Source organism: Dermacentor andersoni, chromosome 7 (assembly GCF_023375885.2).
Source record: "Dermacentor andersoni chromosome 7, qqDerAnde1_hic_scaffold, whole genome shotgun sequence".
NCBI lineage: Eukaryota > Metazoa > Arthropoda > Arachnida > Ixodida > Ixodidae > Dermacentor > Dermacentor andersoni.
This window is the reverse complement of record NC_092820.1, coordinates 142,321,150-142,347,386: the sequence shown is the minus strand read 5'-3', so window position 1 is coordinate 142,347,386 and position 26,237 is coordinate 142,321,150. Positions and strand designations below refer to the sequence as shown.

At 43.6% G+C, this 26,237-nt stretch overlaps 1 protein-coding gene across 2 annotated transcripts in view; it reads left to right on the top strand.

The window, feature by feature from the left end:
• Positions 1 to 21,828, top strand: part of LOC126533720 (tectonin beta-propeller repeat-containing protein 2) — a 44,711-nt gene extending 22,883 nt beyond the window's left edge. Inside the window, exons 10-19 of one of the 2 annotated variants that reach the window (XM_050180907.2) lie at positions 383 to 678; positions 892 to 1,104; positions 3,649 to 3,790; positions 5,645 to 5,846; positions 6,713 to 6,802; positions 7,901 to 8,128; positions 9,438 to 9,613; positions 10,985 to 11,053; positions 12,938 to 13,205; positions 15,954 to 21,828. In XM_050180907.2, coding sequence (XP_050036864.1) covers positions 383 to 678; positions 892 to 1,104; positions 3,649 to 3,790; positions 5,645 to 5,846; positions 6,713 to 6,802; positions 7,901 to 8,128; positions 9,438 to 9,613; positions 10,985 to 11,053; positions 12,938 to 13,205; positions 15,954 to 16,114 — 1,845 coding nt within the window. In that variant the 3' untranslated portion in view covers positions 16,115 to 21,828. The remainder of the gene's footprint in view (positions 1 to 382; positions 679 to 891; positions 1,105 to 3,648; positions 3,791 to 5,644; positions 5,847 to 6,712; positions 6,803 to 7,900; positions 8,129 to 9,437; positions 9,614 to 10,984; positions 11,054 to 12,937; positions 13,206 to 15,953) is intronic. The other variant, XM_050180908.2, reaches the window with a different exon arrangement.
• Positions 21,829 to 26,237: the final 4,409 nt, after the last annotated feature.

Sequence of the window (26,237 nt, the reverse complement as noted above, 5' to 3'; positions counted from 1 at the left end):
CCTGTTTTATTTTGATGGTGACGAGGTTGAATAATCAACTTGAACGCACCACATAAAATGTCTTTTCTCATGCTCTTCCAATGCTGCCATTCTGAGACAGTAAGCCTTACAGTGTGGCTCTGCAACGTGGCCGTTCATAGAAACATTGCCGACATCTTCTTCAAATAGTTTTATTCTGGCTCCAGCTAAACCAAACTTTTATCTTCACTCTCTTTGCTCACCTACCACAAGCAGCTCAGTGGCTGTAGTGTCATGTGATCTTGGCTGCAGCAGGCACATTCTGGCCCGGACAAAATGCAAAAACCCCACTGGTCAGTTTCGGAGCGTTAGAACTCCACCACAGAAATTTTTTTTTCCATTTTCCTCATTCACTCTGCTTCAGGTCAAAGGCCCAGGCCCCGTGGTGTCGTTAGCCGCGTGCAATGGGTACCTCTGCTGCGTCGACAGCCGAGACAACGTGTACTACTCTCGGCTCATGGGACGCGAGTTCACCTGGCGGAGCGGGTCGCGCCCCATGAACCGGGTGGCGCTGTCCCCGTCAGGCAACGTACTGTGGGCCATCTACAAGGAGAAGCTGTACGCAGCGCGCTCGCCCTTGTGCAACGAGCCCCTTGCCATGGGCTGGGACGAGGTCGCCATGAATGTGGTCAGCGTCAGTGTCACCGAGGCGACCGCCTGGTGAGGCCGTGCTTTTGTTGTGGTAGCAATTGTACAACTCGAAATATAATTTGAGCCGAGTTGCAAGAGCAGTGGTTACATCGTGTGTATTGCTCCTGTTTCTCTTACATCCCCCTTTTTGTCCCTTTTGGAAACGACTGGTCCCTAACTGGCCAAGCTATCCATTCTGCTGCAAGTACTGGAATTGTTCTTTTTTTTTCCCGGTCCATGCAGGTATGTGACCAGTTCGGGCGACGTGTTTATGTGTCCTGACGTGATGGTTCAAGGCAAGCCCGTGACTTTCTACGGGGTCAGCTGCCTGTTCAAAGTGCAACAGGTCGCCTGCTACGATGACGTCGTATGGGTGCTCACGACACAGGACACCCTCCTTGCGCGCATCGGCATTTCGCCGCAGGTGCCCCAAGGCACGAGCTGGATTGACATACCGTGAGTCCCGCTTGCCATTCTTCTTGAAGTGACCACAGCATGCCAAAACCAACAGTCTGCTTTTTGAGAGGCAACCCACAGGCACACGATGGTACTATCAAAGCAACAAGTGACTTGAAGGGCAAACGCTGTCACGCTGTTGCAGTGCGGTGTGCGGCAACCACATGGTTGCGATACCCCAAAAAGTAGCAACAAATTTCCTATGATACCTGATTAAGTACAATTGTACGGCCGTAAAATAATATACAGTTGTGGCATGAGGCCATCACTTAAGCGAGAGGGTGCTAGATCAATTTTTAATATTTCATTATTGCCAGTAAAAAAAGTGTCCCTCGTTGCCAGCATTAAGTGATGTGGTGCTGTCTGGTAGGTGGAAATCGAAACAATTTCGCAGCTCTCGATGGTGTCTCGGGCCTAACTGCATCAAAACAAACAGCTAATCTCAATAATAATAGTAAAACATGGCAAAAACTTTGTCATCAGCGTGAGATGATATTAAGCGATGACTAATTTTACTATTTATTTCTTGCTGTCACAGGAGATAGCAAGCAGCGAAATTCAGATTGAAATGTGTGGCCTGGTTTCTGCCATGTTGTTAGTCCTAACCTGTTGCTCGCAACTGTCGCTTGTTACCATCTCTCAAAAAATGCATGCATGTAATTGAGCCCTAATCGCTGCACATCAAATTAGAATGCAATAGTGGGCTGTTTTCAGGCACAATAGACAGTTTTAGAATAGCGTTTCCAACCAAACGTAAATGCATTACATAGGTAAAGAAATAGCATCGTCCTCACTGCACATGCTCTGAACGTTATTGAATTTCTGTTGTTTACGTGCGCTATGATAACATACGTTATTTTGCGAGTTTAATGTTCGTAATGTTTACGGACGCTAAAAAATAGCATTGTCGAACATGGCGGCACCCATGGCTCCCACTTCAGCGTGAATTCTCGTGATGGCTAGGCTCTCACTCGCATTGATCCCCATAACTATTGTAATGAGCTTTCGTTTTCCCTAAACTCACCTGAAAGGTTAGTTATGAGCACATAGCACGTCCATTTTCTGAGATTGTTCGGCGATTCTGGTGCCCATAGGCCTAACGAGACGTGTCTGCATAGCAACAGCAGGAAGGTTGCTAATGGATTGTCTTGGCTTGGATACGTTTAGAACTAGGCACCAGAAAGCGCCCTGTTTTATAACGTCTTTACGTTTGCATTTCCATACAGTAAACTAAAAGACTTGTAAGGATGCACACCGTAATGCCCCGCAAAGGCTCTTACGTTTAACGTACGTTTAACGTTCGTAAGGCGACAAACGCTATTATAAAACTGACTAATAATATATTTGGTGCATGGTATTCATGTAGTAGTATATATGGTACTATGGAACTTATATTATGTCTTTGTTTGTATGCTGAAATCTGACCTGTAGAATGCTCATCTCTTGTCAATATTCTTTTACTTTTCCTCTGCCTGTATACAAATGGCAGGTGGTGCTTGAGGTATAGTCAGCTGACTCGTGTCATCACCTTTTGCCTCGCCAGCACGACAATCACGTACTCATGTACAGGCCAACTTCCGCTAATTCGACCCTGACGGGACCGACGAAATTGATTGAATTATCCGCTGTGTCGATTAAACAAGATAACAGAAAAAAAAATGTCAACACACATCGCTGATTCACTTAGCAGTATTTTCCCGATTCAAGGATGCCCCAGATTCAAATGCACACCCACTCTCTTTGTGTTCAAAGTAGAAATCTAATATGCAGCCGATTTTTCGGCTAGAAAAATGGGAAAGTGTCTAGTATGTGTTGCACAATGGCGGCCAGTTTTCTTAAGTTGGCTTTGCCACACGATTTTTAAAATACACTGCAATACATTCGTGTTGTGCAGTTAAGCACACTAACTGCACGAAGGCGATTTTGGTATTGTCTCCGACTGCACCACACAGACTATTTTCGACCCAATTTACATAAGAGAGAGAGAGAAACGTTTATTATTTGAAACAGTGTCTCGAGCGAGGCCTGGTATCACCCTAATGAAAAAGAAAAAAAGAGGCTAGTGTTAAAATCGGGTAAATACTGTGATCAGACATTGTTAGCTGTTGTTATTTTTTTGCTTGAAAATCTTTCTAAGGCAGACCGAAAATAGGCATCAAATAGATGATGTGAGTTCAACGCATCTACTGTCCCATAAGCACCGCCGAGAGAGATGCTGCCACTAAAGGCGTCACCATTGAGGTCACCATAGGGGTCAGGCATGTACGTGCTGACTGGTCATGTTCGAATTATCCGGCAAAGGCCAATTTTAGATTGAAATAACTAAAGTTTGAGCCCATAGACAGGCATAGACGCCGGCTGATACCTTTGGACGGGACCAGATGAATTGAAAAAAATCGACATAACTGGAGTCGAATTAGCAGAAGTCTACTGTATTGTCAAATAATTGCACTGTCATTCTCATGGTCAACTATTTAATTAAACTCAATTCCAAGTTTTTTCAACCTTCTTTTGTGTGACTGGGCGTGCGTCTCCATGGCATAGCCTGCCTTCGAAGGGAAGCCCCGCCTGCATTTCCCTGGGCTACAACAGCACCGGCTGGTTGATTGACAGCGAGGGAAGCGTCTTCTTTAAGACAAACCTCAAGAACAGCGTCCCCTGCGGCTACAACAAGGAGTGGTGGCAGGTGACTAAACGACTTTTACACGTCTTTCTCTTGCCCAGTTTTATTCATTATGAGTAAATGTATTGGGTGGACAAGGACGAAACAGAAGCAACGGGGCACACTGTGCTGCGGTCTGCACTATGCAGTGGTCCATTACTTCATTTTTTTCCTTGTCAGTAATATTGACACGTGTACCTGTTTATCTTTGTCGGGTTACCATGTTTCACAATTGTTATCGCACAGCGCAGGATGCGCCTGCATGTATCGGAAGTTTCTCGAACGTTGTCGATGGTTCTATCCGCTGTCTGTTGTCACCGTGCCTTGTGTAATCTGATTTCATCGCGCGACGCGAATAGTGTAGAACTTTGTGGAAGACATGCAGGTCCCAGTGATTACTCTGGAACATTCGACGACTGATGTATAATAGCCAATGCGCTTGACCCGTTGATCAGATTTTCGACGATCGCCAACTGTGTTCACTGCTTTTGTTGAGCATTGAGTGTAGCCTCTTTTTTTCTGGGCACAGGTTCACCCAATAAAGTTAGTTTCGCCATTCACAGTTTTGTTACTTTGTCCTCAACCGTCACTACCGCGCGACAATATGTTACTGCTCGTATGAATCGTGAGCAAGCCCTAATACGGGCATACCTGGATATACTGAACATGGATACAAAGAATTATCATGTTTAATAGGGGAACTCTAAAATTTGGTTGGACCTGCTTTATATACGGGGTGATCATTTTTAAGATTCCCAAAATCTTTTCAAATCGGCTGTTGCCGATAAAGCAATTGAAGTCCTTGAGCTGAATTATCCATAGAGGCGGGTATTACTTGCACGAGAAATTGAAGCACATATTCTACTAATTTAAAGAATCCACTAATTAACTTTCTAGTTAATTGCTTTATGGCACATGTTGCAATTTATTCATTGTAGCCGGTGAGGTTGAAAGGCACATATCGAGGTTTAAGTGTATTTACATGTCTGATGCAACTTCGTTACAAGTAGGGTTTAGCATATTATTTATTATTATATTTTTAAGATTTCGCGTGCCTAATTTCTACATAATTCTTTTCTCTTTCGACTAAAATATTCTTTCAGAGTAAAGCCACCTCAAGGAAGAAGCCTTACCTTCGGGTCAACTCTTCCTTCCATATGCACATGTCCATGAAACGCACAAGTGCTCTCATTAGACTACTGCTGGACCAACTTCAGTAGAACTTGTTGCAGTTAGAGAGAAAGCTGATTTGCATAGACATAGAAAGGATAATTTTCATTTAAGGCCTTTAATTTTTACTGAAGATTGCTGTACTATAATAATAAAAAACTTAAAGCACAATGTTTACAGTTTCATATCTCTTCACGAGAAACCAGTAAAAAAAGAACTGCATCTGTTGGTGCTTCTAAAGTGCAGAAATTTTATATTGAGTAAACGACTTACCTGAAATTGTTACGATGTTTGTGAGCATTTTGCAAAAGTCCTACTTACTGACAAACTAGTGGTATATTGCAGTGTAGCATATAATAAATCAATTTTGTCCGCTTCAGTTGTCTCTATCGGTGCAGTCCACAGAATCGCAATATTGTCTTTCTTTAAGTTATGAACTTAAACTTCATAACTTCATTTTTTATGTTTTGCTATATTCAACAATTTCTTTTTTTAAATTGATGGCCTAATTAGAAAATATGCTTCTTACAGTGGGTAGATTCTGTTTTTCCTAAATGCAACAAAACTCATCAATTTCGATACGGTAGGTGCCGAGGAAGAACTTCTCCGTTCCCACGTATTCAGATAGAAGCCCCGGACATAATGCAGTTGCGTATATAACAGGTTGAGCATGATTTTTTTTGTTTTGCTCTGTGTTTGCACATTCAGGTGGACTTGAACGAGTTTGTCTACCAGATGGCGCCGCCTCTAGCCAAGATGCAGAAGAACCTCAGTTCGGTCTTCTGCGCCGAGAAGATCTCGCACAAGGTCCTCGGCAAGGGCAAGTGGCACCTGGTGGCCGGGAAGCACGGTGTCTGGTTCTGTGAGAGTATGTCCTCCCATCTCAACTCCTGCCGGCGGAACATCACAGGTAACTTGAGCGTGTCCATACTGCCACCGAAAACCTTCATAGCCAGAGCAACGAGCAAGAAGAATGGGGGGGGAGACCCAAGGGGCTTGATTTTAAAGTGAAGCTTTGTTTGCGAACCCTACTCGCATTTTTTTTTTTTTTTTCACTTTATCCCTTTGCCATTGAAGCATCTTGGTGGTAATCTACTACTTTGGAATGAGAGTAAAAAATGGTGCCAAGCTTGCTACTTGCTCGAATGTTCAGTTTGGAAACTGTGTATGTAAGCATTTAGCCAGATTGGCTGCAGACGCAGAGGTTTCCACAGGTTGACTGGTGTTGTCTAGATGCATGAACAGGCAGTGCAGCATGGGTACTTGAGCTGTAAGTGTCGGGTATCTATAAGCACCAGCAGGGACTCCACGAGTGCCCCATTTCTTACTTTGGGTGCAGTCCGGACTTTGCCCCTGGTTATTTCCACGTTTTTCAGTCCGCTGAAGAAGTTCCTAGCAGGACAGTGATTCACGTGCAACGATGAAGCCAAGACAGCAGTCTAACGGTGGCTCCACAGTCAGCTGGACGAATTCTACCACAGGGACCTCTCAAATTTAGTGCTGCAATGGGACAAATGTCTGAACCTGTGTGGGGTCTAGTGTGTGGAAAAATAGTGTAAGGTACATAGAATAGCACATGCATTTGTAATTACCTGTATGTACCTTATTTTGGCTAATGAAAAATAGGGGCAAGTACTTTCTGATTTGCCCTCATAATTGGAAAGCAATCCTTGAGATGGATTTTGTTAGGCTGGGGTATATGCTTCAGCATCAGCACCACGCAAGTTTCATAAAGACCAGTCATTGACAATTTTTTTTTAATGCTTTTCCATGCAGGGTACTTTTGGGAGAAGGCACACGTGAATCTCTTGCACTCTGGGACCAAATGGACGGACATCGCAGCCGGCGGAGTCTTCAAGGACGAGGGTGAGACACTTGTGTTGCCGCATGTCATATCACCTGCCACGATGACTTAGTGGCTAGGACACTTAGCAACTAAGCACAAGCTTGCAGATTCTGTTGCCGGCCCTGGCAGCTGCATTTTGATGGAAGTGGAATGTCCTGGACCAGGACGAATTTTTCTTCAACTCTGAGGCTTTTCTTTCGAGGAACCCGTATGGGTTTCCTTTGTAGCACTTGCTACGAATGGGTGGATGTTTGATTTTCCCTTTATTAATTACTTATCTCCACCTTGCGGGTTTCCGCAGAACTACTACGTCGAATGTGAAGGTGTTTGTGTTCGTTGTAGGAGTGTTTGTATAATGAAATTTCCAAATCAAATCGAATGCGAATATTCGAGAATTTTAAAATGGCCTTTGAATATAGAACATTTTCTCAGTTCTGAACAAAGTAAATTTTAAAGTTTGTACGATATGCAGTTGGCAAAAGAATCAGGCCTATATACGCCTTACTTGATGTGTTCGTGTAATACCATTCGCAACTAGTTGTCTGTTTGCAACTGAGGAGCTTGCAAATGAGCAACTGCTTTCAGCTATTTGGTGCACCACGGCAATGGCAGTGATGAAACAAGGAAACAGCAGATCACCAGATACGCATGGCCTGTTGCATTTGTTGAAAGAGAGGATCTTGATGGTACAGCAACGCACGCTGTATTAAAGGGATACGAATGTGGTGATACCGGTAAACTCGTGAATCTCTGCCTCAGTCAAGACAACAAATTTGTGCATAGCCTGCCTACAAGCATGGTGTGCTTCTTGACTGAATAAAAATTACTCAGCAAAAGTAATTTCTCACGTACGTCCGCTCAGAAGCTAGTGTCTGTGCTCTACAACTGCGACTGCCCTACAGTAGGATCAGTCAGAGCAGTCCCCAGTTGCATCAAGCTCTCTCCGTCGAGACTCCAGTAAGTGTTCTTATTTCACATGTTTTAACAGAAACAAATATTCGACAATTTCTAATAGCGAATTCTCTAACGAAGGACCGCCACAAAGCTTTCTGCAAGCTCAAATGGGTGTTGTCCTGCTGGTTTGCTGATGTTTTGCATCGCTTCGTGTGTGCCCCCAGGTGTCGTGTGGGGCCTGCAGACAGGCGGCCAGCTGGTGGCGCTGTCTCCGCGCCTGCGCAAGTGGTACGCCGTGGGTCTGCCCCGCGGCACGTCGCTCGGCTGCATCGCACCCTCGCCCGAGTCGCTCTGGGTGCTAACGACCAACGGCGACGTGATGGTGCGCACCGGACAGACCCACCACCAACCAATGGGTGACACCTGGGTCCCGCTGGACACCTCGCAGCTGGGTACGAAATCAACCTCTTCAAACCCTTTGCCCCCCCGCAGGCAGGGCATAGTTTATTGTTTTAATTATATTATTTTATTTATGATGCCCAGCACAATTTTTATGCCCCCCCCCCTCCCCCTCTTGTGGGGAACGGCGTTTGTCACTTCCAAAGTTAAACCAGGGACGGTAAGCTAAAATAATGTGGCGTAACTTAACGTCAGATGCAGGCGACACCATATGTCCAGCGTGTAATAATTTTGTTGCTGCTGGTTATGTGATAATTGGATGCACTGGCTGCATCGTCATCGATGACAAAAAAAGTGAACTTGTGCATTTCTAGTTCCACCAGATGACGCCGATGTCCAGGATGAAAAGTGAAGGTGATTGACCACCACGTGGTCTAAAGCATGTGTCTATGTGTTTAGGAAAGCAGAAAAAGCTTATATCTGAAAACTGGGAAGTCCATTGTGCTGATGCATGGATGTGCCCTTGTAACCTGATCAAGCAAGTAGCTTTTCAGAATCGCAACAGACCGGTTGACTGCGAGAATTGACTTTAAATTTAAAAGGTGTTGTGTCACTGTAAGTTTGTTGGGCATGTTGAGGTTAAGTATGTGTCGTGCACCATAGGGTTCTAGAAATTACTATTACTATAAGGAACTCTGGCACTAATGGCTATGGGAGCTGCAAGCATGGCGGCTCAGCCAGCAAGCATGGGAATGAGGGCCATGGATTTCGGGCATGAATTTGCCTGAAGTTTGTCCTTGTGGCTTCCGACGGTCTTGTGACTTTGCAACTTGGTTTTATTGCACAAAATATTGCATTTCAAGTGCAGCAATTTGCAATGATTGCATGTGTGTGCAGAAACTTATATTGCCAGCATGCGTTTAGAAACATACAGTTTCTTCTAACTTTCAAAAGATGAAGCATGACGAATATGGCCGCAAGAACATCTGAAGCCATAAGCATGAAGATTAGACAAATCCATCTACTACCCATCATTCCCAAGGCAACCGTGAAATCGCAGTGCTTGAATACCCTTCAGTAATTCTTTTAGGAAACTTTGTTATCCACACATTGCATGGCCTGCCTTGAGAAAGAATATACGGCGCAGTAGGTGGAATGCATCAGAGTGTCACTGATACATGGACCTGACATCCATGCTCTTCACAGAAAAGGCAGGGCTGGGCATGTGGGATGGGATGACTGTAGTGGGCTGGCTGATGCTCACAACGGCCGTTCGTCTGGCTGTCCTCCTCTTCTCTCGGCAGCGGGGTTGACAGGGATGCCCGCTACGCTGACGGTACGGTGTCCTCTCGACTGGTGCAGGTGATGTCCAGCTGACACACCTCAGCTGCAGCTACGAGACGGTGTGGGCGTGCGACACCAAAGGGACCGTGTACATGCGCATCGGTTCACTGCGGCCCCCGGCTCCCCGTACATTGCCCCCGGCATGGGTACCAGTCGAGTCAGGTTACCAGGAGGAATCTCCTTTCATATCCTCGGTGAGTGAACCGGTGCCGACTGCATTGCTGTGCATAGCTTTGAGGCAGTTATCCACGATTTCGTCAGACGTTCGTGATGTCAGATTGAATGTGTCTACGTATACGGCTTCTGTTGGCGGTGGACTCACTTTAGCGTGGTTATGAAAAAGCGTGGAGGAGAGACACGCATACCTACAGAAAGAAAGAGACACACTCATGCCAACTACCACCAAAAGTTGGTAGTTATTGCTGCTACCGTTGCTGATAGTTGGCGTTTGTTTGTTGTCTCTATTTTTGTCCATCTCTGTGTCTCTGTGCTAGATTACTATAATGCCGGACCAACAAGCCCAAACATCCATAATTTGTACTATGAGCTATGTGAAGACAAGTTCTGTGATAAGCTGGACAGCTTAGGGTCCTCTGATAGCTCCTGCAAAACTGGTGAACGTTTGATAAGACCGATGAGTTCTGATGAGATTGAGGAAGTTTCATGGTCCCCTTGCATTCATCTTTGCAAATCTACTCTATGTATATTTCTTTAATTTGCAGCAGTAGCGATACAAGAGGAGCTTTGGGAATTATGTAACTGCCAAACGGACCTCCTGTTAGTATGTACTCATGTATCAAGTGTTAGCAACTTAAGTGCAAGCTCAATAATGGCAACAAAGGATAATGTTTTAGTAAGCAATAACATTAGATGCACATTGTATAGATAGTTCACAGAAGTATGTTATATTGGAAAGAGGAAAGGTGTGCAAAAGATTCAGATTTACCTATTTAGCATTCCTTCCTCTTTACAAAGAAAAAAGTGCATGCTTCAACAAGAACAAAGCACTACAACAACAGCAACTTGATGGGACTCCGAACGGGGCGAAAGTTTTTCCAAAAGAGGCCTAAGTGGTGGCGAATGAAGTTTTAAAGGTGAATGTAGGGAATAAAACGCGTATGACATGAGTGAAAAAAAAAAGTTTTTAGATTTCCCCGTCGGCAAAAAGTATGGCAGTGTCATAAAGGAAAAGAGGAATAACGAACATTAAGGAATAAAGCTCTACGTCGACAACACGAAAAAGATACACCGTTATGGAATACACATTAATAAATTTGTACGGGAAATATGTTCCACTTCGGCAGCCCTTTATAATTTTGCTTCTACTCTTTTGTTGTCGTCTTTCCTCCTATCTTTGAAACCGCAATTTTGTTGTCTTGTCCCATTGTTTTGCTTCATTTATTATTTATTTGTCAGTCCATAGCAGTATGCAATGAGTGAGTGTCATGTTTTCTGAAAATCAAAGTAAATAAATGAACTGAATGTGCTATGGGAGGGACTAGAGCAGTTTTCAAGTTGCTTACCCTCGCCATGTTTGTTTCTGTTTTGTCATCCGGATTCCGAAGTCTGCATCAGAAAACCCCTTTTCGTTGCCTTTTGAGATTTCAAGGTTTCTGAAGCCCCACCTCACCAAGGTATGTCGGGCATCACACGAACGTTCTTCCGCATGCGTTGAATTCTATAACCCCCTTCTTGAGGTCGCATGCTGCTGACATCTCTTGGTTTCGTCTGGAGGGAACTTGGTCGCATGTCTATCTTTTCTTTCTTTACATGCAAATGCTTGCTCGTACTGTAGAGCAGTGATCTGTCAGCTACAAAAGAGGGCTGATTGCACCAAGCACAACAGTTGTTTTTCAATTGATGAATCGCTGGAACTGCGGAAATTTTTGCTGTTGTGCTTTCACCATGTCATCTATGTACTTTATTTAAAGGGGACTTTCTCTAAAAACAATAGCCTAATAATTGTATTGCTACAGGTTGATGTTGAGGACGAAAAGTTTGTGTCTGAAAATGCAATTATCTTTGAGCTTGTGCTTACTATTGTCTTTTACTCTTTTAGCCAGTACAACATATCTGTTCATAAATATATATCTGTGTATAGCCTCTTATCTGAGTGTTTCCACACTATATTTTCTACATGAAGTTGGTGCTCTTTCAGTTCTCTTACTTTAGTTTTATTTATTTATTCGAATCTTTTATAAATAGAATTTTCTTAGCATCCCGCGGAATTCGAAATAACGAGATTTTACTTAAATTTGAGAGAGATACTGAAATGATTCTTTTTTCTTTTTTTGTTAGAAACAAAAGCTTTTGTAGAGTAAAATATTGCTTCTGAGCAATATAGCCAAAAGTGTTCTAGAATATCAGTTGTTGTTTCTAATGTGCCTAGAACCAGCAACTCAAACAAATTATAATGTATTTATTACTTTTGGAAACGTGTACTAGGGTACAGAAACACACACATGTTCCTGTCTCTTATCATTGGTTTGTTCAGTTCACATGTAGGGTTCAAACTGGAAAACTGTAAGCCGTAACGTTAGTTCAACCATAATGACAAAGTGAACATGGGGCTATAATTAATAGCAGTGTTACACCACAATTAGCATTGAAAAGGGTGCCAATTTAGGTTTAAATTTATGGCATTGGCCAACAAGGTCCATGTTTGTTGCTGCTAGGGGTGTCGCTGAAACCATGGCTACCTAGTATTAGCTGCAGCCACAGAATGCTGCTAGTACTTGGTAACAGTCGTTTCCTTATGCACATATCTTTAGAGAAGATGCAAGAAATTACCACATTTGACAATAGTTGCCATTAATATTTGCCGCCTCAAGTTTCAGCCTGCTCAGCTAACTATATTTCATTGCTAACACCTGCTTTTTTCCTTTCTTACCCAACTTGGCCTTGGAATACTAACTGCCTGCGGTGGGAAAGGTGCCTGATTGTTTTACATTGTTTTACATCTAATAAGACTAATTTCTGGGCTAGTTGGTCCATTACGCTGAACGAAAGATGCAGCGCAACATTGACTTGGGCTACTAAGGGACAGGCATGGACTGGCGCAAAAGAGGGACGAATTGTGCCAGACTCTGCGTGTCCAACAATGGTGCCTTGCAAGTGAAATTGGTTCGTGATTACTGTAGTGTACAGCTTCTAATTTACGGAAAGTACACAGAGGAGGCAACGTGACACGTGGGTCGCTATAACATCTCAATTTATGTTGCTCAGTTCTATTCCTTTCTTACAAGTGGCCCATCAAGATGGTACTAATGTAGACAGAGCAGAACTTGTACCCCTAATGAAGCATGAAAAGGAAAAAGACAAATGAAATTGCCACAATATCCCAGCCATGGCTGGCTGCAGTGCTATCGCGTTGCCTGTCTTGTGTCTATAAATTTAGGCCATACGTTATCGAAAACTATGCCTGTCCCTTTCTTCTTCCTTGCATATGTTGGCCGGCATCTTTGCTCCAGCGTTCCATATTTCTCGTGTCAGTTGAGTGCATTCCAACGGCCTTCCAGGTGTACGTGGGTCCCCGGAACTTTATGGTGTGGGCGCTGGACAACCGCAAGCATGTTTACGTCCGCGAGGGCATCTACCCGGAGCTTCACATTGGCACCAGCTGGGTGGAAGTTCCAGGCGTCCAGGCGCGGCAGCTCTGTGTCAGCGAGAAGGCTGTCTGGGCGCTGACACCTTCGGGCGAAATCTTCCGGCGCTTTGGCATCTCCAACAGCAACTTTGTCGGTGACTACTGGAAGAGGATACCGGGCCATGCTGCATGTCTCACTGGTAAGCCACCTGTTTCTTGTCAGTCTCCATTAAGACATGTTTTAAAGCGAAGCTCTCCTTGCCTCTTACTTCAACGTTCCCACTGCTGCTGTTGCTGTTTCTGCTGCTATCTGGTACACCGCGTTGAGGGCTGGTTCAGAGCGTGTGTATACATGACAGGAGCGCGGCAGAGAGGAAAGATGATGCAAGAGCCTCGTTTGTACCTTTGCACCGCATCGAATGTGCACAATGCCCTGTGGTGCTCCCTTCACGTCGCCGTATTAGCCTCTTGACAACTGTAACTGTCAAGAGGCTAATACCCCGCAAAAGCATTGCGGAAATTGCAGCACTTACTTTTCTACTAATGTACAACTCCAAAGGAAAGCTAGGTAGAGTGGTAGAAAGGAGGGGGGAGAGGAGGCAGAGAATGGGTAGAACCAACACAGTTGCGAAACAAGTGAATAACAGCCTTGCCAGTTTTCACTCGCATTTCCCATACAAGGGAGGAGGGGGATGGATTGGGAGAAGGTGACGTGGGAAGGCAAGAAAGCACTGCTACTATAGACACGACAGCAGTTGTGGGCAAACGGGATAAGCTTTAAGTTCAAGGTACGGTATGGTACGTTTCTGTTATTCCTTAAAAAATGAACACCATGCAAATTTGTCAAGCGGACAACTTACGCAGGGCGTGCAGAAGAAGAGCCGCATTAAAGCACACTGTAGGGTCTAGGTGACACTACGGAAATGATCACACGTCAAATCAACTCTTCTGTGCCCGCCGCAGTAGCTTTGCGGCTATGGCATTGCTCGAGGTCGCAGGTTCAATCCTTACTGTGGCATCCACATTTCTACAGGAACGAAATACAAAAAAACGCTAGTGCACTTGGATTTATCTGCACATTAAAGAACTCCAGAGTGTCGAAATTAATCTGGAGTCCGCCACTACGGTGTGCCTCATAATCCGATCATGGTTATGGCACGTACAGTCCCGTAACTCAATTACAGTTCAATACTTTTGCCATGACGTGATGTGCCATGTGAGGAAATGATAATGCTCAACCCTTTCAAAGGTTATGAACAATGGCTCACAACAGTGCCTCAAGCAAACACGTCTCCCTGTTTGTTCCACGTACTACGCAGACAAACAGCAGGGGTGCATGCAAAGTAACATTTAACATCAGCTTATCACTCGTGTATTGGACTAAACACTGAAGAAAGTGAACAGAGCAGAAAGCTTTGCTTCCATCAATTCCAGTGTGTGGGATCTGTATATTTTTACATGACGTTAAATTGGGGTAAAAAATAGGGATGAGAATTGGAACCTGGCTTAATGAATATTTCCATCTTTGAACTCTGCCTTCTGGCTGAAACACTTCCGTGTGCTCTCCAGTAAGTCTGCATGTTATCACATTATCTTTTACGGAGTTGATTGATGAGCATTCCGCACAAATTTCACAAAATGTTCACTAAACTGATACAGTCTATGCCCGTTACAATGAATCTGCGTACAACATACCTTGAAATACAACGGACCATTCTTCTTATTAAGTTTCGTCTGCCCATATTATTAATGCAACAAATTCTGGTATTAACGGCTCTGGCTTTAACGGACTATCGGTTACAAGAGCCAAGATTTTGGTCAAATGGTGTCCAAATGGTGTATGTACAATGTACTTCTGTGCAGCGGTGCGTGCTAGTGGAAGGGCACTGCGTGCAGCCGTTTTTGGGCACTTGCAAAATCTGCAGAAATGCACGTTTATTCGAGGAATGAAAACGCTAGTGGCAAGCTTCCTGCTACTGTGGGCCGCACGGTGCCCCGCCACCTACGGAGAGCTTTCGGCGCTACTACGCGAGCAGTTCACTACCACCCAGTGCTGCCGAGCAAGTGCCATGGGTGCCGCAAGACCTAATCCACTTACCGAGTAGCGTTTAACAGGGGCTGTAGTGGACTGTGCAAAATTTAACATGTTTCGGTTTTGTCAGTTTTAATATCCGTCTACCATAAATGGCACTAATTTCTTGGCTTCATTAAACTGGACCGTAGTACTGTTATGTAGTAGTATTGTTAGATATTTCTTTGTAAATGGCACGGTCGTCATGAAAAAACAGAACGGAAGAGGTTAGTTGAGATGCTATGTCATTAATATAGATTAAGGATATGAGGGGACCCAATACTAGTCCCTGAGGCGCTCCTGTTAAAGCTTTATATAACTTAGATACAGAATCGCCTATTTTAACTGTTTGAACTCTGTGAGGAATTTGTGGGTTCAGCATATTGTTTTTGCATCCAAGTGTGGATTTTCAGCTTTGAGAATTATATGCCAGTGAGGCACTCTGTTGAATGCGTTGGCTAAGTCAGTGAATATGGCATCGATATAAAGAGACTTACGCACTGAATTGTAAAGTTCAGTAGTTAGTTTGTATAACTGAGTTAAGCACTATCGATCATTCTGGAAACCATGCTTGTTTTTGAAGACCAGTTTCTTTGTGTCTAGGTAGCTCATTATGTATAGTAGGTCATCACCAAATAGCAGCATTAAGCTATAAAGGAAACCTGCAAGGACTTCTGAGAAAAAAGAAAAGAAGCTTTGCATGTAAAGAAAAATTCACCCTGATCCAGGAAACAGGCACGGAACCAACACGTGTTCCTTGCATGTGCAATTTTGTAGCTTCCTGCTACTCTCGTCGAGGTGACAGTTTTTCCCATTTTCATAACTTTGGTTCAGTAATAGTTTTAGCTTGTCTGATGTCACCGACTGTTGCGTGCAGTGTCCGTCGACGACAGGCTTTGGGCCGTTGCTGCTGATGGCTCGGCACTACAGCTGTCCACCTGCGAGCTGCCATCTCGCATCAATGAAATGGACTCATTAGGGCTCTCCGCTTCGGCCGAAAAGACTGACGCCGACATGGACGGATGGGAGCTCGTTTGATGCCCTCCCTAGAACATACCTCAAACTTCTTGGGCATTTCTACGAGTCATCGTTTCTCTCAGAAATGAGCTTTGTGCTCTGTTCCTTCTCTTTTTCTTTCGAATTTTACCTCTGGCATTATTATTAGCGGCATTAACGCTCAACACATTGAAATGGCGCTACTGCGGCAGCGAGCACAATTTTGGTGATGTGCAGCGAGTGTCAAAAGTTTTCGGAACAGAGGACTTGCGAAAAAGCCAAATTTAACTCCAGATTTTTCTTGCAGCCAGTAAAACACTGGCACAGGGGGGAGAATCTTGAAGTCCATGCTTTGTGCCTCAGGCTCGGGACATATGTTCTTGAGCTTTCTTCAGATCCTGTGCCCCAGAAACTTTTGACACCAACTGCTGTACTTGCATTGAAGCATGTCAACTCCGCACATGTATGCCCCAAGGCAAGCTACGATTCCCATTAAGCCTTAGTATGCGACACCCACAGTAGGGGGTCTTAATATGTGAGTGATGTATATATTCCGTAAGGGTTCACATTTTGAGCTTTGTTAAGCTTTATCTCGGTGTTTAGTGGCTGGAGTATACTTCTGGCATGGCCACTTCTTGCTCGTTTTTCTTATATATACAAAGGATGTGGTTAGATGAACTACTTGTGTTTCCAGTATACTACTATGTAGCCTTAAAAGGTGATTGTTCTATATATTCTTGTGTATGTTTATATATGCCTGGCAGTATGGCTGTGACATATTGTTGTGAATGCTTTCCACTGTTTTCTAGGCCCCATGAACTTTTCTATGTGAAGCAGAGGCGCACCGGACAGTTATTTATTTTTTTTATGCACCGATACGATGAAGAAGGTGTGATTGTGGTGTCTTAGGACTGAAATGTGACGTTCTGTTTTTATTTGTTGCTCTGTCTTTGTTGTTGGCTCTTTGGAATGTCCCTGCATTTACAGTACATTTACGTGAAGAAGTTGAGAACAGCAAAGCTGAATTTTGCATGCTCAAATGCTAAGTCGATGTTGACTGCCTAAACTTAAGCTTGCCGTTCACCTGAATGTCCGTGTAAAATGTTTCGATGCTGACTTGAATTCGATGCAGCGGCATTCGATGCTGACTTGAGAAAAGACAGTGAAGTATTGCTCATCCTCTCTTCGCTTTGTGCCTCGAAGTCCCAAATCCTGTAGCTTAACACTGCACATTTGTAAGTGCAGACGGGAAACAGAAGTTGACTGCCAGATATAATGGCTTTTGTAGAGATCTTGATGTAAAGTTCTTGTCATAGAGCAGATGATTGATTAGGTGCCTATACATATACTGTTAATTTAGCCCTTTACATGAACGACAAGTGCCTACAGTTTTTATGAGAATTTGTGAACAGAAATCGTTCGTTTTGAGAAAGGAAGATTTTATGGCAAATGCAGCGCTCTCGCATTGTGTCAACAAATGTTGTCAAGTGAGTTTCGTTGATTGCATGAAAATCTACAGCGTGTTTGCAATGCATGCTGGATGATGTCACAGGGCCAAAGACGTGGCAACTTCTGTGGGATCTCATTTCAAGCTGAATTGCACTTGCCGTCACAATGTCTTAAATTGGCAAACTCCGAAGGCACATTGAACGTACAAACACCTTCAGAAGTTGCAGAGCTAAGTAGTGACATTGCACTAGAGTTATTACTGCTTGAGGGTTCCCTATGATCGTAGTTGGTTTCATACTACAGGCAAACTAGATTGACCGTTTGGAGTACTTGCATTCACTAGCATGAAATTATACATGCTACTGTAAAAAAAAAAGAAAGAGTATATAAACCTATGGTCCAGCAGAATATTAACTAAATGCCTCCTCATCTTATGATATAAATAATATAAAGGAATTATGTCATAGTATGGCATCACAGATTTAAACGACAGCAAAACGTGAAGCAATACATTTCCGCATTCCCACCATTTCTGCACTGTACTGCTTGCAGTCACTCTAAAATATAGTGCGTCATGTATTGAAACTGTTTATAGGGCTCCGCATAGCAATAACTCCATATAACCACAGTTCTGTATGGACATTTAATATAGATATGCATATAGGGTAGGGCGGTGTTGGTAGGCTAGTGCTTTTACCATGGCAACAGATATTGATAAAGGTAGAATAGAAGATAGTATTCTGTGTTTGTTCAGTCTCCTGCCTTTATCTTTTTAAATATGCTCTGCTGAAAATACAGAGCAGGCGGTGTCATGGATCTGTATCGTCCTGCTATGTAACGCTCACTGTGATACGTTTTTCTGCCTGCACTGCATAACTTTAGCAGCGTTGCCCGGCAAGTTGGGCACTGTTTAGATATGGCAGCAATTGCCGTAACAATGTAGCATAGGTACTTGGTGCTTTTTATGGTTACTGCTCATTTTGGGCAGTAAATCTATATTTGGACAAACAATATGGTCCATGTTCATTATCTTAGCACCGGAGAAAAAAAACAATTAACATTTCAATTGCTTCAGAGCAACAAGCTTATCAGTACTAGCCGTTACACAACCGTTAACTTTCTATTTCTTGAAACATTTAGTACAATGCAAAGCGTACATGTCTGTTATCTCGCTACTGTTGCTTTAGGAAACACCTCAATCCACCTGCATCCGAGTGTTAGCTCTGTTTTCAAGAACCAGTACTGTGATAGGATAGCAGTGCTCTTGCTTCAAATACTGTTCTTAGTGGTGTGCGAATATTCAGCACTTTTGAATAATGAATCAAATAGTGTCCTATTCGATTCAGTCTTTGAATCAAATGCTTACTATATGTAAATGCGAATATCTTTCGAATACTTTTTGAATAATTCATAACGCCACCTGCACCCAATCAAACGTAGAATCGAAGCAGAAGCATGGCAAATTTTCACCCCCGCGGGCATAGTGCAGACATAAAGAACGAGAACTTGTGTAGTGGAGCAGGCTATGTCACTTAGGTAGCCATACTTTACAGGCTGTACAGCGATCATTTGCACTCACTGAAGAGTCTTTTTTATGCGAAGAAACTACTTGTTTGCTCCTAATACTCCGTTTGTGCTTTTAATAACCTTCATGCCGTGCTATGTTATGACAGAAACTTGCTAATACTAGGATGTGAACATAGTTTTATATTGACTGTGATAACGGCTGCTTGAAACACTATTTAAAAATTATTCAATATTCGGCCTCAAAAACCACTATTTGCACACCCCTAACTGTGTTTGTTGAGCATTAGAAATGTTGTGAAAGTTGTGCTTTTTACAATCACTCACTTTGTTGTTGTTCTTATAATAGGACAAGTTGCACCTATGTATGCTGAAATATGCTGAAAACAGTTCAAGTATGCAAGTGTAGCATTTCGCAAAGCCTTCATTGCAAGAGGTGTCATTTGCCTTCATTGTTTTTATTTTTTTTCAGTTTGATAACAGAGCTGTAGCTTTCTGAACAGCTTTAGTAATGTGCATTCTGTGATGTCTGTTGAACACGTGATATAACTTGTGTTGTTTGAATAGTGAAGCGTTTGAATCGAATACAAATATTCAGATATTGTGGGCCTTGAAGAGTGATCCAAATTCCAATTATCTTTTTGCTTATAAAGGTAGAAAAAGAAACCTATATGAAAAACACTTATTTGTTACGTCATCTGGGCTGTGTCAAAGTTATCATTAAGTAAAAGGTTGTAGTAGCTTTTGGCTGCCTTCACACAGCTACTTGAAGTTGTCAATGTACCATGTGCAGTCAGGGTTACATGTTTGCAAGGCACGGGTTTCACAAAAAGACAAAAATAGTTGCTTGCTTCTTGCTTTCAGCATTAAGTTAGTGAAACACAGCCTTAGTTATGCATACTGCTGTAAACACCAAGTCGGAACTGCAGTCTGTGTGCCCAAGCCACGAGATTGTCTTTTCATAAATTGCACACCCTGCAAACTTTCGAAAGCAAGACTACAATGGGACTTTTTTGATATCGACGATCGTAGCAACTACATAATATTGAGCCGCTACTGAATATTCAAAGTGATGGAATGTGAACTTCCCGAATTGGATTCATCAATTCAAAATAGAATCTTTTTGTTCATATTCTAGACTTTGTATGTTCATTTACTCTAGCAATAACCCTAGTAGTGTTGCGTTCTTGTGATTTCTTTCTTTATTTCTTTTTTTCATAGCCATAAAATTGTCTTGCAATCAAGTGAAAGTTTTTTCGGGGGTGAGCTTTATCAGACTAATAGTGTACGGGTTTTAAAATGCACAACATTTTTATATAACTCCGCCCTTCTATTTTGGACATCTGTAGCACTATTTAGGAGATGTAATCCAGTGACATGTCGTGTGCTTTGAAAAAGACCTTTAACAAAGTATGTAATACTGTGTTCTGTATCCATTTGTGGTTGGATGAGGGATGAGTGAAAGCTATTTCTCTCTCTGGTTGACCCCTGGGTATCTTGCCTGTGTTTTATCTCGCACGCTGCTAAAACATCATTTAAGCTAAATGGGCTTCAAGTAAATTCAATTAGTAGAAGACGTTACAGAGTTCTGGCATATGGGCCGTCCAGCATTATTAGCATATAGGAAGTGTCTTTCACTGTCTGCCGCTCTCAGACAGATCTGTCGCTCACATGGATGGTTGATTTGCACCGTTCTCATTTTGCCAAAGTGGCATCCATGTGCCCACCGATGTATTGGTAATGTACCATGTTTTCTTTTGTGTAACCCTTCCTCGTGCATAATGTGTACACCAAGGGCTTGGAAAGAGGAAAAAACGGGGGTTTAACCTATCCGTTAACAAATTGCAGTTTACTGAATACCAGGACAACAGGGAGACATCTGCAACACTGGTGATGCCATCTTGTGACATTGATGCCAACCTAAATGTAGAGTACATAGCCTCCGAGATCAGGCGTGCACTACCCGATCTCTGAGGTAACAATATTTATTTACCTATCTGCTAGATCAGTGTTGTCAGTAGCAACAAACATTGGCATGCAGTGAATTTTATTCCTCTTCTGTGAGAACAATGATGCAACACTATAACATTCGTAGCATGTTTCAAAACAATGCTAGAAGATGACGCCACTAGTACTGCTGCTGCCTTCAGTGTCTCCGGTGTTCTGGTATTCCACAATGGTTGGTGGAGCTTTTCGAATTGCCTGCAACTCACGTACCCAAGAACCCAAAGTCTGCTTGGGTTTTGATAAAACCTAAGTGGCTGACATATGCAAGCACAATGCAAGCCTCTTGCGTCTTGAATTTCTAAAATTTTGGAGGGCATATTGTATCCACAAGAATACACCAAACCGGTGCACTTTTCTCAGTGATGTCGAATGTACGCAAGATATTTCGGCTCTGCTTCGTAGGTGTGAGAGTGTGTGAAGTGTTATAAGTAGCATTTGTTACCGGCATCAGTATTTCGTGTTGATCTGCCTGTTTCTGGTGAAAAACGGTAGACTATTTTTGAACCATTGTTTATATATCCAGTATATACGCTTACCTGTAGCAGCTGTATGCAAGGCAGGCTGCTGGTAGGCAGTATGGACATATTCGTAGCTCATAAACTTGACATTCCACCCAGCTGTGTAACACATTGATTTTTTTTTTCTTCTGTTGAGATCTGTATGTCTTCTACCACAAGCATGCTAAGAGAGAAAAATTCGCCGTGGGGCCAACTCCAATTTGCCTATACAAATACATGTGAAATGCAGAAGTATTCTCAATAAATTACTGCTAAATTTATTTGGATGAGAGTGAGAAACATTTATTAATTGTGTTTATATATCCAGTATATACATGTATGCTTACCTGTAGCAGCTGTATGCAAGGCAGGCTGCTGGTAAGCAATATGCATATATGTACATATAGGGCACCAAAGCACAATATTTACAAACCCCGTAACTCTGCACCAGGAACAGATATCACACTTCTGTTAACAGCATCTGTTAAATCATCTGGAGCAGAGGAATTTGGTGTATGAGTTAGCTAGTAAACATAATTGAATTGGGTGCAGTGGAGGCTAGGCAAAGCGATTTCTCCAATGCCATGTATATATATTTAGATGGGAGCTCCCTGGTTAAATCTTCCTCTTACGTTATAGTGGCTACACATGCTGAGGCACACCATAAGTGAGGTGCACGTTGTTTTTTTGCTCCCACTTGCTTTCAGTTGCGTACAATAAACAGACTGTTTTCCTCTCATTCAATCTGGTCTAGCTGCCTTCACATAAGGGCGGAACTCATCAGAATGCCTTGAAATGTAACTCTGCCTGAAATGAACAAGGCTCCTTGTGTCTTGACGGTGGACAAGATTGTCACCGAAGTCAGCAATGAAAATTGTCCAATATGGGCACGCACACGCACAAAAAAAAAGAAAGTCACCGTGTCGCTTGAAAGGTGAAGCTTAGACGGTGATATTTATCAACGTGCTGGGTTCTTACACGGAGGCTCGTAGTTTTGTGGGCAGCGTAAATTGCTGTTAACATTTGCATGCTAACAAACAGGCGTGGTGTCGCACGCCTAAAAACGCCCGGAACAGAGCTCCGTCGATGACCACAAGCCGGCAGCGAGGACTTCGCGCGCTTGTCTCAGAGTGAACATTCTGTGCTTCCGCTCTTTTCACCATTTCAACTGTGCCGCACCTTCAAGATGACGTGAGCTTCATCCAAGACGTTGCGCATGAAGAAAGCGTGCGTTATAGCTGCCAGCCCTCTCTGCTCGCCTTTCGCCCCCTGGCACCTGCTGAGGTCACGTGACCTCCAATATCCGGAGCGCGGGCCACGTATGCGCGCGGCCACGTGGCCAGAGTAGGTTCGGCTAGTGTTCCTGTATGTGTTCCTCGTATGCCCCCGCATATACAGGGCATGCGCCATCTCAACCGATAGAACACAGCGACAACGCGAATGTGCCGAGAATGTCCGAATAATTGCCATCGCAATAAAAAAAGAAGTGATCCTATCGAAGTAATCTGCCTACCAAAGCCTACCAATTGCCTACCAAAGTAATCTTGTTGTTGCTAGCTCGGATGTTAGCTATACTGCGTGTTTCTGCAATGACTATTTATGACTACTTAAGAAAAAAATTTTCGCCAGCCAAGCTACGTATGGCAAGTGACAAAACATCAGAATTTTTGTGACGATCGCCGGTACGACTACTAACAGAATTTCACTTCACAACTTTTGAATTAATGGCTTTGTGGGGCATGTTGTATTTGCTGGATTGGAAGTCAGTCAGCACTTAAAGTATAACTGTGCCTAGCACGTACCCATTTCATCATCGTCATCAACATAATTTATTGCCCTTGAAAACAAGGCCCCTGTTGTTTCAAGAAATACGGACTCTAAATGTGCCGTGAATTGCATATTGTGATTTGGCGGCCCAGGGGAAAATATTGGTGCTGGTTTTCAAGTGGGATGAACTGGTCTGGTGTGGAACGGTTAACAGTTTTTCGCGCCACAGAAACATACTTAAATAGCAGTAAAGTAGCCCAGTCTTAAGTGCAGCGCTAGCGTACTCTCAGCTGTCGAGCTCTGCCTAATTCTAGTACCCTTCGCACGTAGAGCTTGACTAATAAGTAATTTCACTTATATGCACCATGTAAGCGAAATTTAAGTTGGCACTGAAACACTTTTTTTTACTCTAATCATATAATGACTTCAGTATTAAGGGACACCACCATCGCGATCTCCTGCCACAAACATTTTTCGAATCGTAGGTAAACGTCGCACAAATGTACGGCTTTCCCTCCTTTTGTTTCCACTAGCGCGCTGGAAGCTACACAGGGGTAGCTTTTCGCGGAACAGTTTGTTCTAGAGATACGAGGTGGCGCTTCCGGCGGCCCGCCGCTAAAGCCCCTTGATACTGAAAGTAGCGCCATTCTGTGAACTTTGCCGCCGCGCCGCCAACCCTCGCACATCCTCCTCGCCCGCCTCTCCACTCGGCGCTTTTCTGACCGATGATTGGCCGCTCCGGCCGGCCCCAGCCGTCGCCTTGGAAACGCGCGCGAAAGCGTCGCTTTGCTTGTGTTGTTGTTTTTCTTCGGCGCCATGGGCAGGCCGTGTTCCTTTATTCAGCTAATTCGAACTCTGCATTTCGCACCGCGTTATGCCGGGTTGCTGCGCATTTCAGTGCACAAGCCGGCGTGAAAAAATAGCTTCATGCTTTTCACGATTCCTCGAGGGAAGAACGACATCAGCCGCAGAATAAAGTGGATTCACAACATCGGACGCATATCGTCTGGAGAATAACACCATGCAATGTTTAATGTTACTGGGTTCGAGCTTATGCTACTTCTAACCGGCGGTTTATATAAATATTTTTATTTTCCGAAGTGTGTGCCATCCTGGATGTTTTGTGTGTTTTCCGTGTAACGTTTCAGGAGTCACCTGCAATAAAAATTGCATCTGGCCAGATATGTGCTGGTGTGTCACAGTGGCTGTGTATTCTATGCTCCAGACCTGTACTCTGCGTCTGAAATATGTGTTGGGGTGGCACGATGTTTTCAGTAAGTGGCTGAAAAAACTGGCAAAACCCTGCATGCCGCCCTCTCAGATCTATGGTAATGGCTGCGGCTGGCAGCTTTTCCAGCTCTTACGAAACAGCTTTATTGGCGAATTGCAAAAGGAATGACATCTGGGAGAGTCATTAATGCCACAGATGGGAAGAATAATGTGCAAAGGAGGACCAATACTTCGCGCAAATAAGCTTTGAGCATCTTCTTGCCTGCTATGGATCTTTAGAGCGATGAAGGCCTTTGTGTGACCGCCGCGACTGTGAAAGTCTACCGCGATTCCGATGTCTAGCGGCACGTGAGGAGCGAGTCAGCAGAGATGCCTTTTAAGGCTGACTTTCATTCGCCATAGGTGAAATCTTTACAATTTATATTTAGTTATGCTATCAAAATAACGTCAGATTCTTAAGCTCTGTGTTTCTAAAATAGAACGAATTGTTTCCTTGAAACCGACCCAGTCACAGAAGGGCTAAATCCTTTCTTATCGTCCTTTACAGCACTGAATATTGCATCACCACGGGCGTCTGAGGCACTAATTGAATGCATTCGATGGGCTACACTGAATAAGTCACAGAGACAGCATCCCCTTCCCATCTCTTAATCTAGTCGTCCGTTGCCGTCAGCAATCATTCATAAATTTCAAGCCAACCCTTGGCTACGCTCACTTCTACAGTAGTCAATAAAAATATATCTCTCTTGAGAGCACGAAAAACTAGAAAAAAATTGTTCTCTTTCAAGCAGGAATGAAATTTCTATAGCCCAGGTATTAAATGCGCGGCATATGCATTACACCGAGGCCCCAAGCCTTTTAGGACTGAACCCCTCCCACCCTGCCCCCCCCCCCCCCAAAAAAAAAAATCCATAATCACGTTATAGCAAATTTCGCATCATTTTTGCGGCCACTGTCCTGCTTCTGAAGCTTCACGCACGCAATGACGTCCAACTAAATTACCGCAATCTCTGCCTGGCTCGACTGCAAAAATATAGTGTCATAAAAAGTACTTCCGCGAAAATGCAGCACTAGTTGAAATTGCATTTAACGGAGCGTCACTGTGTCGAAAAATATTAAAGAATGTACAAATTTAAATTAAATACTGCGCTAATTAAAGCTCTGCCCTGTTGAAGTGACCAGTATAAAGATATCAAAGGCAATGTGGGCTATATACAATACGCTGCGATTGTTAATTCATGCCGCAAACGCGCACATTTAGCGCTTTCATTGCTCAAACGAGAAGGTGATAAATGTCGGTCATGGTAGAGTCAAGCACATTGCATCCCTATCTAGTGCTTTCGTTTAATAATAGAGCGAGAAAAAAATCCCGAAGTTAGGTGCGATCACGGGTGCCAGCTGATGCATCGGGCCGCCGAGCGCGCGATGGCCTGCGAAGCGTGCCGTGCGCAGCGCGCACAGCCGGCGGGCGAGGAGAATCGAGGAGGAAAGCGCGGGAGTGGAGGAGAGTGTCGCTACTTTCAAATTATTAAGGGGCTTTACCCGCCGCACGTGGCCTCGGCGACCGTGCACGAATAGGAAGCCATTACCGTTCCTACCTTGCTTCTGTGCGATCAGCTGTCGAAAATGCAGCTGAGTTTTCGCCAATGCAATGTGTTCCAATAATGCGAGATTGAATCGTGTGGATTGAA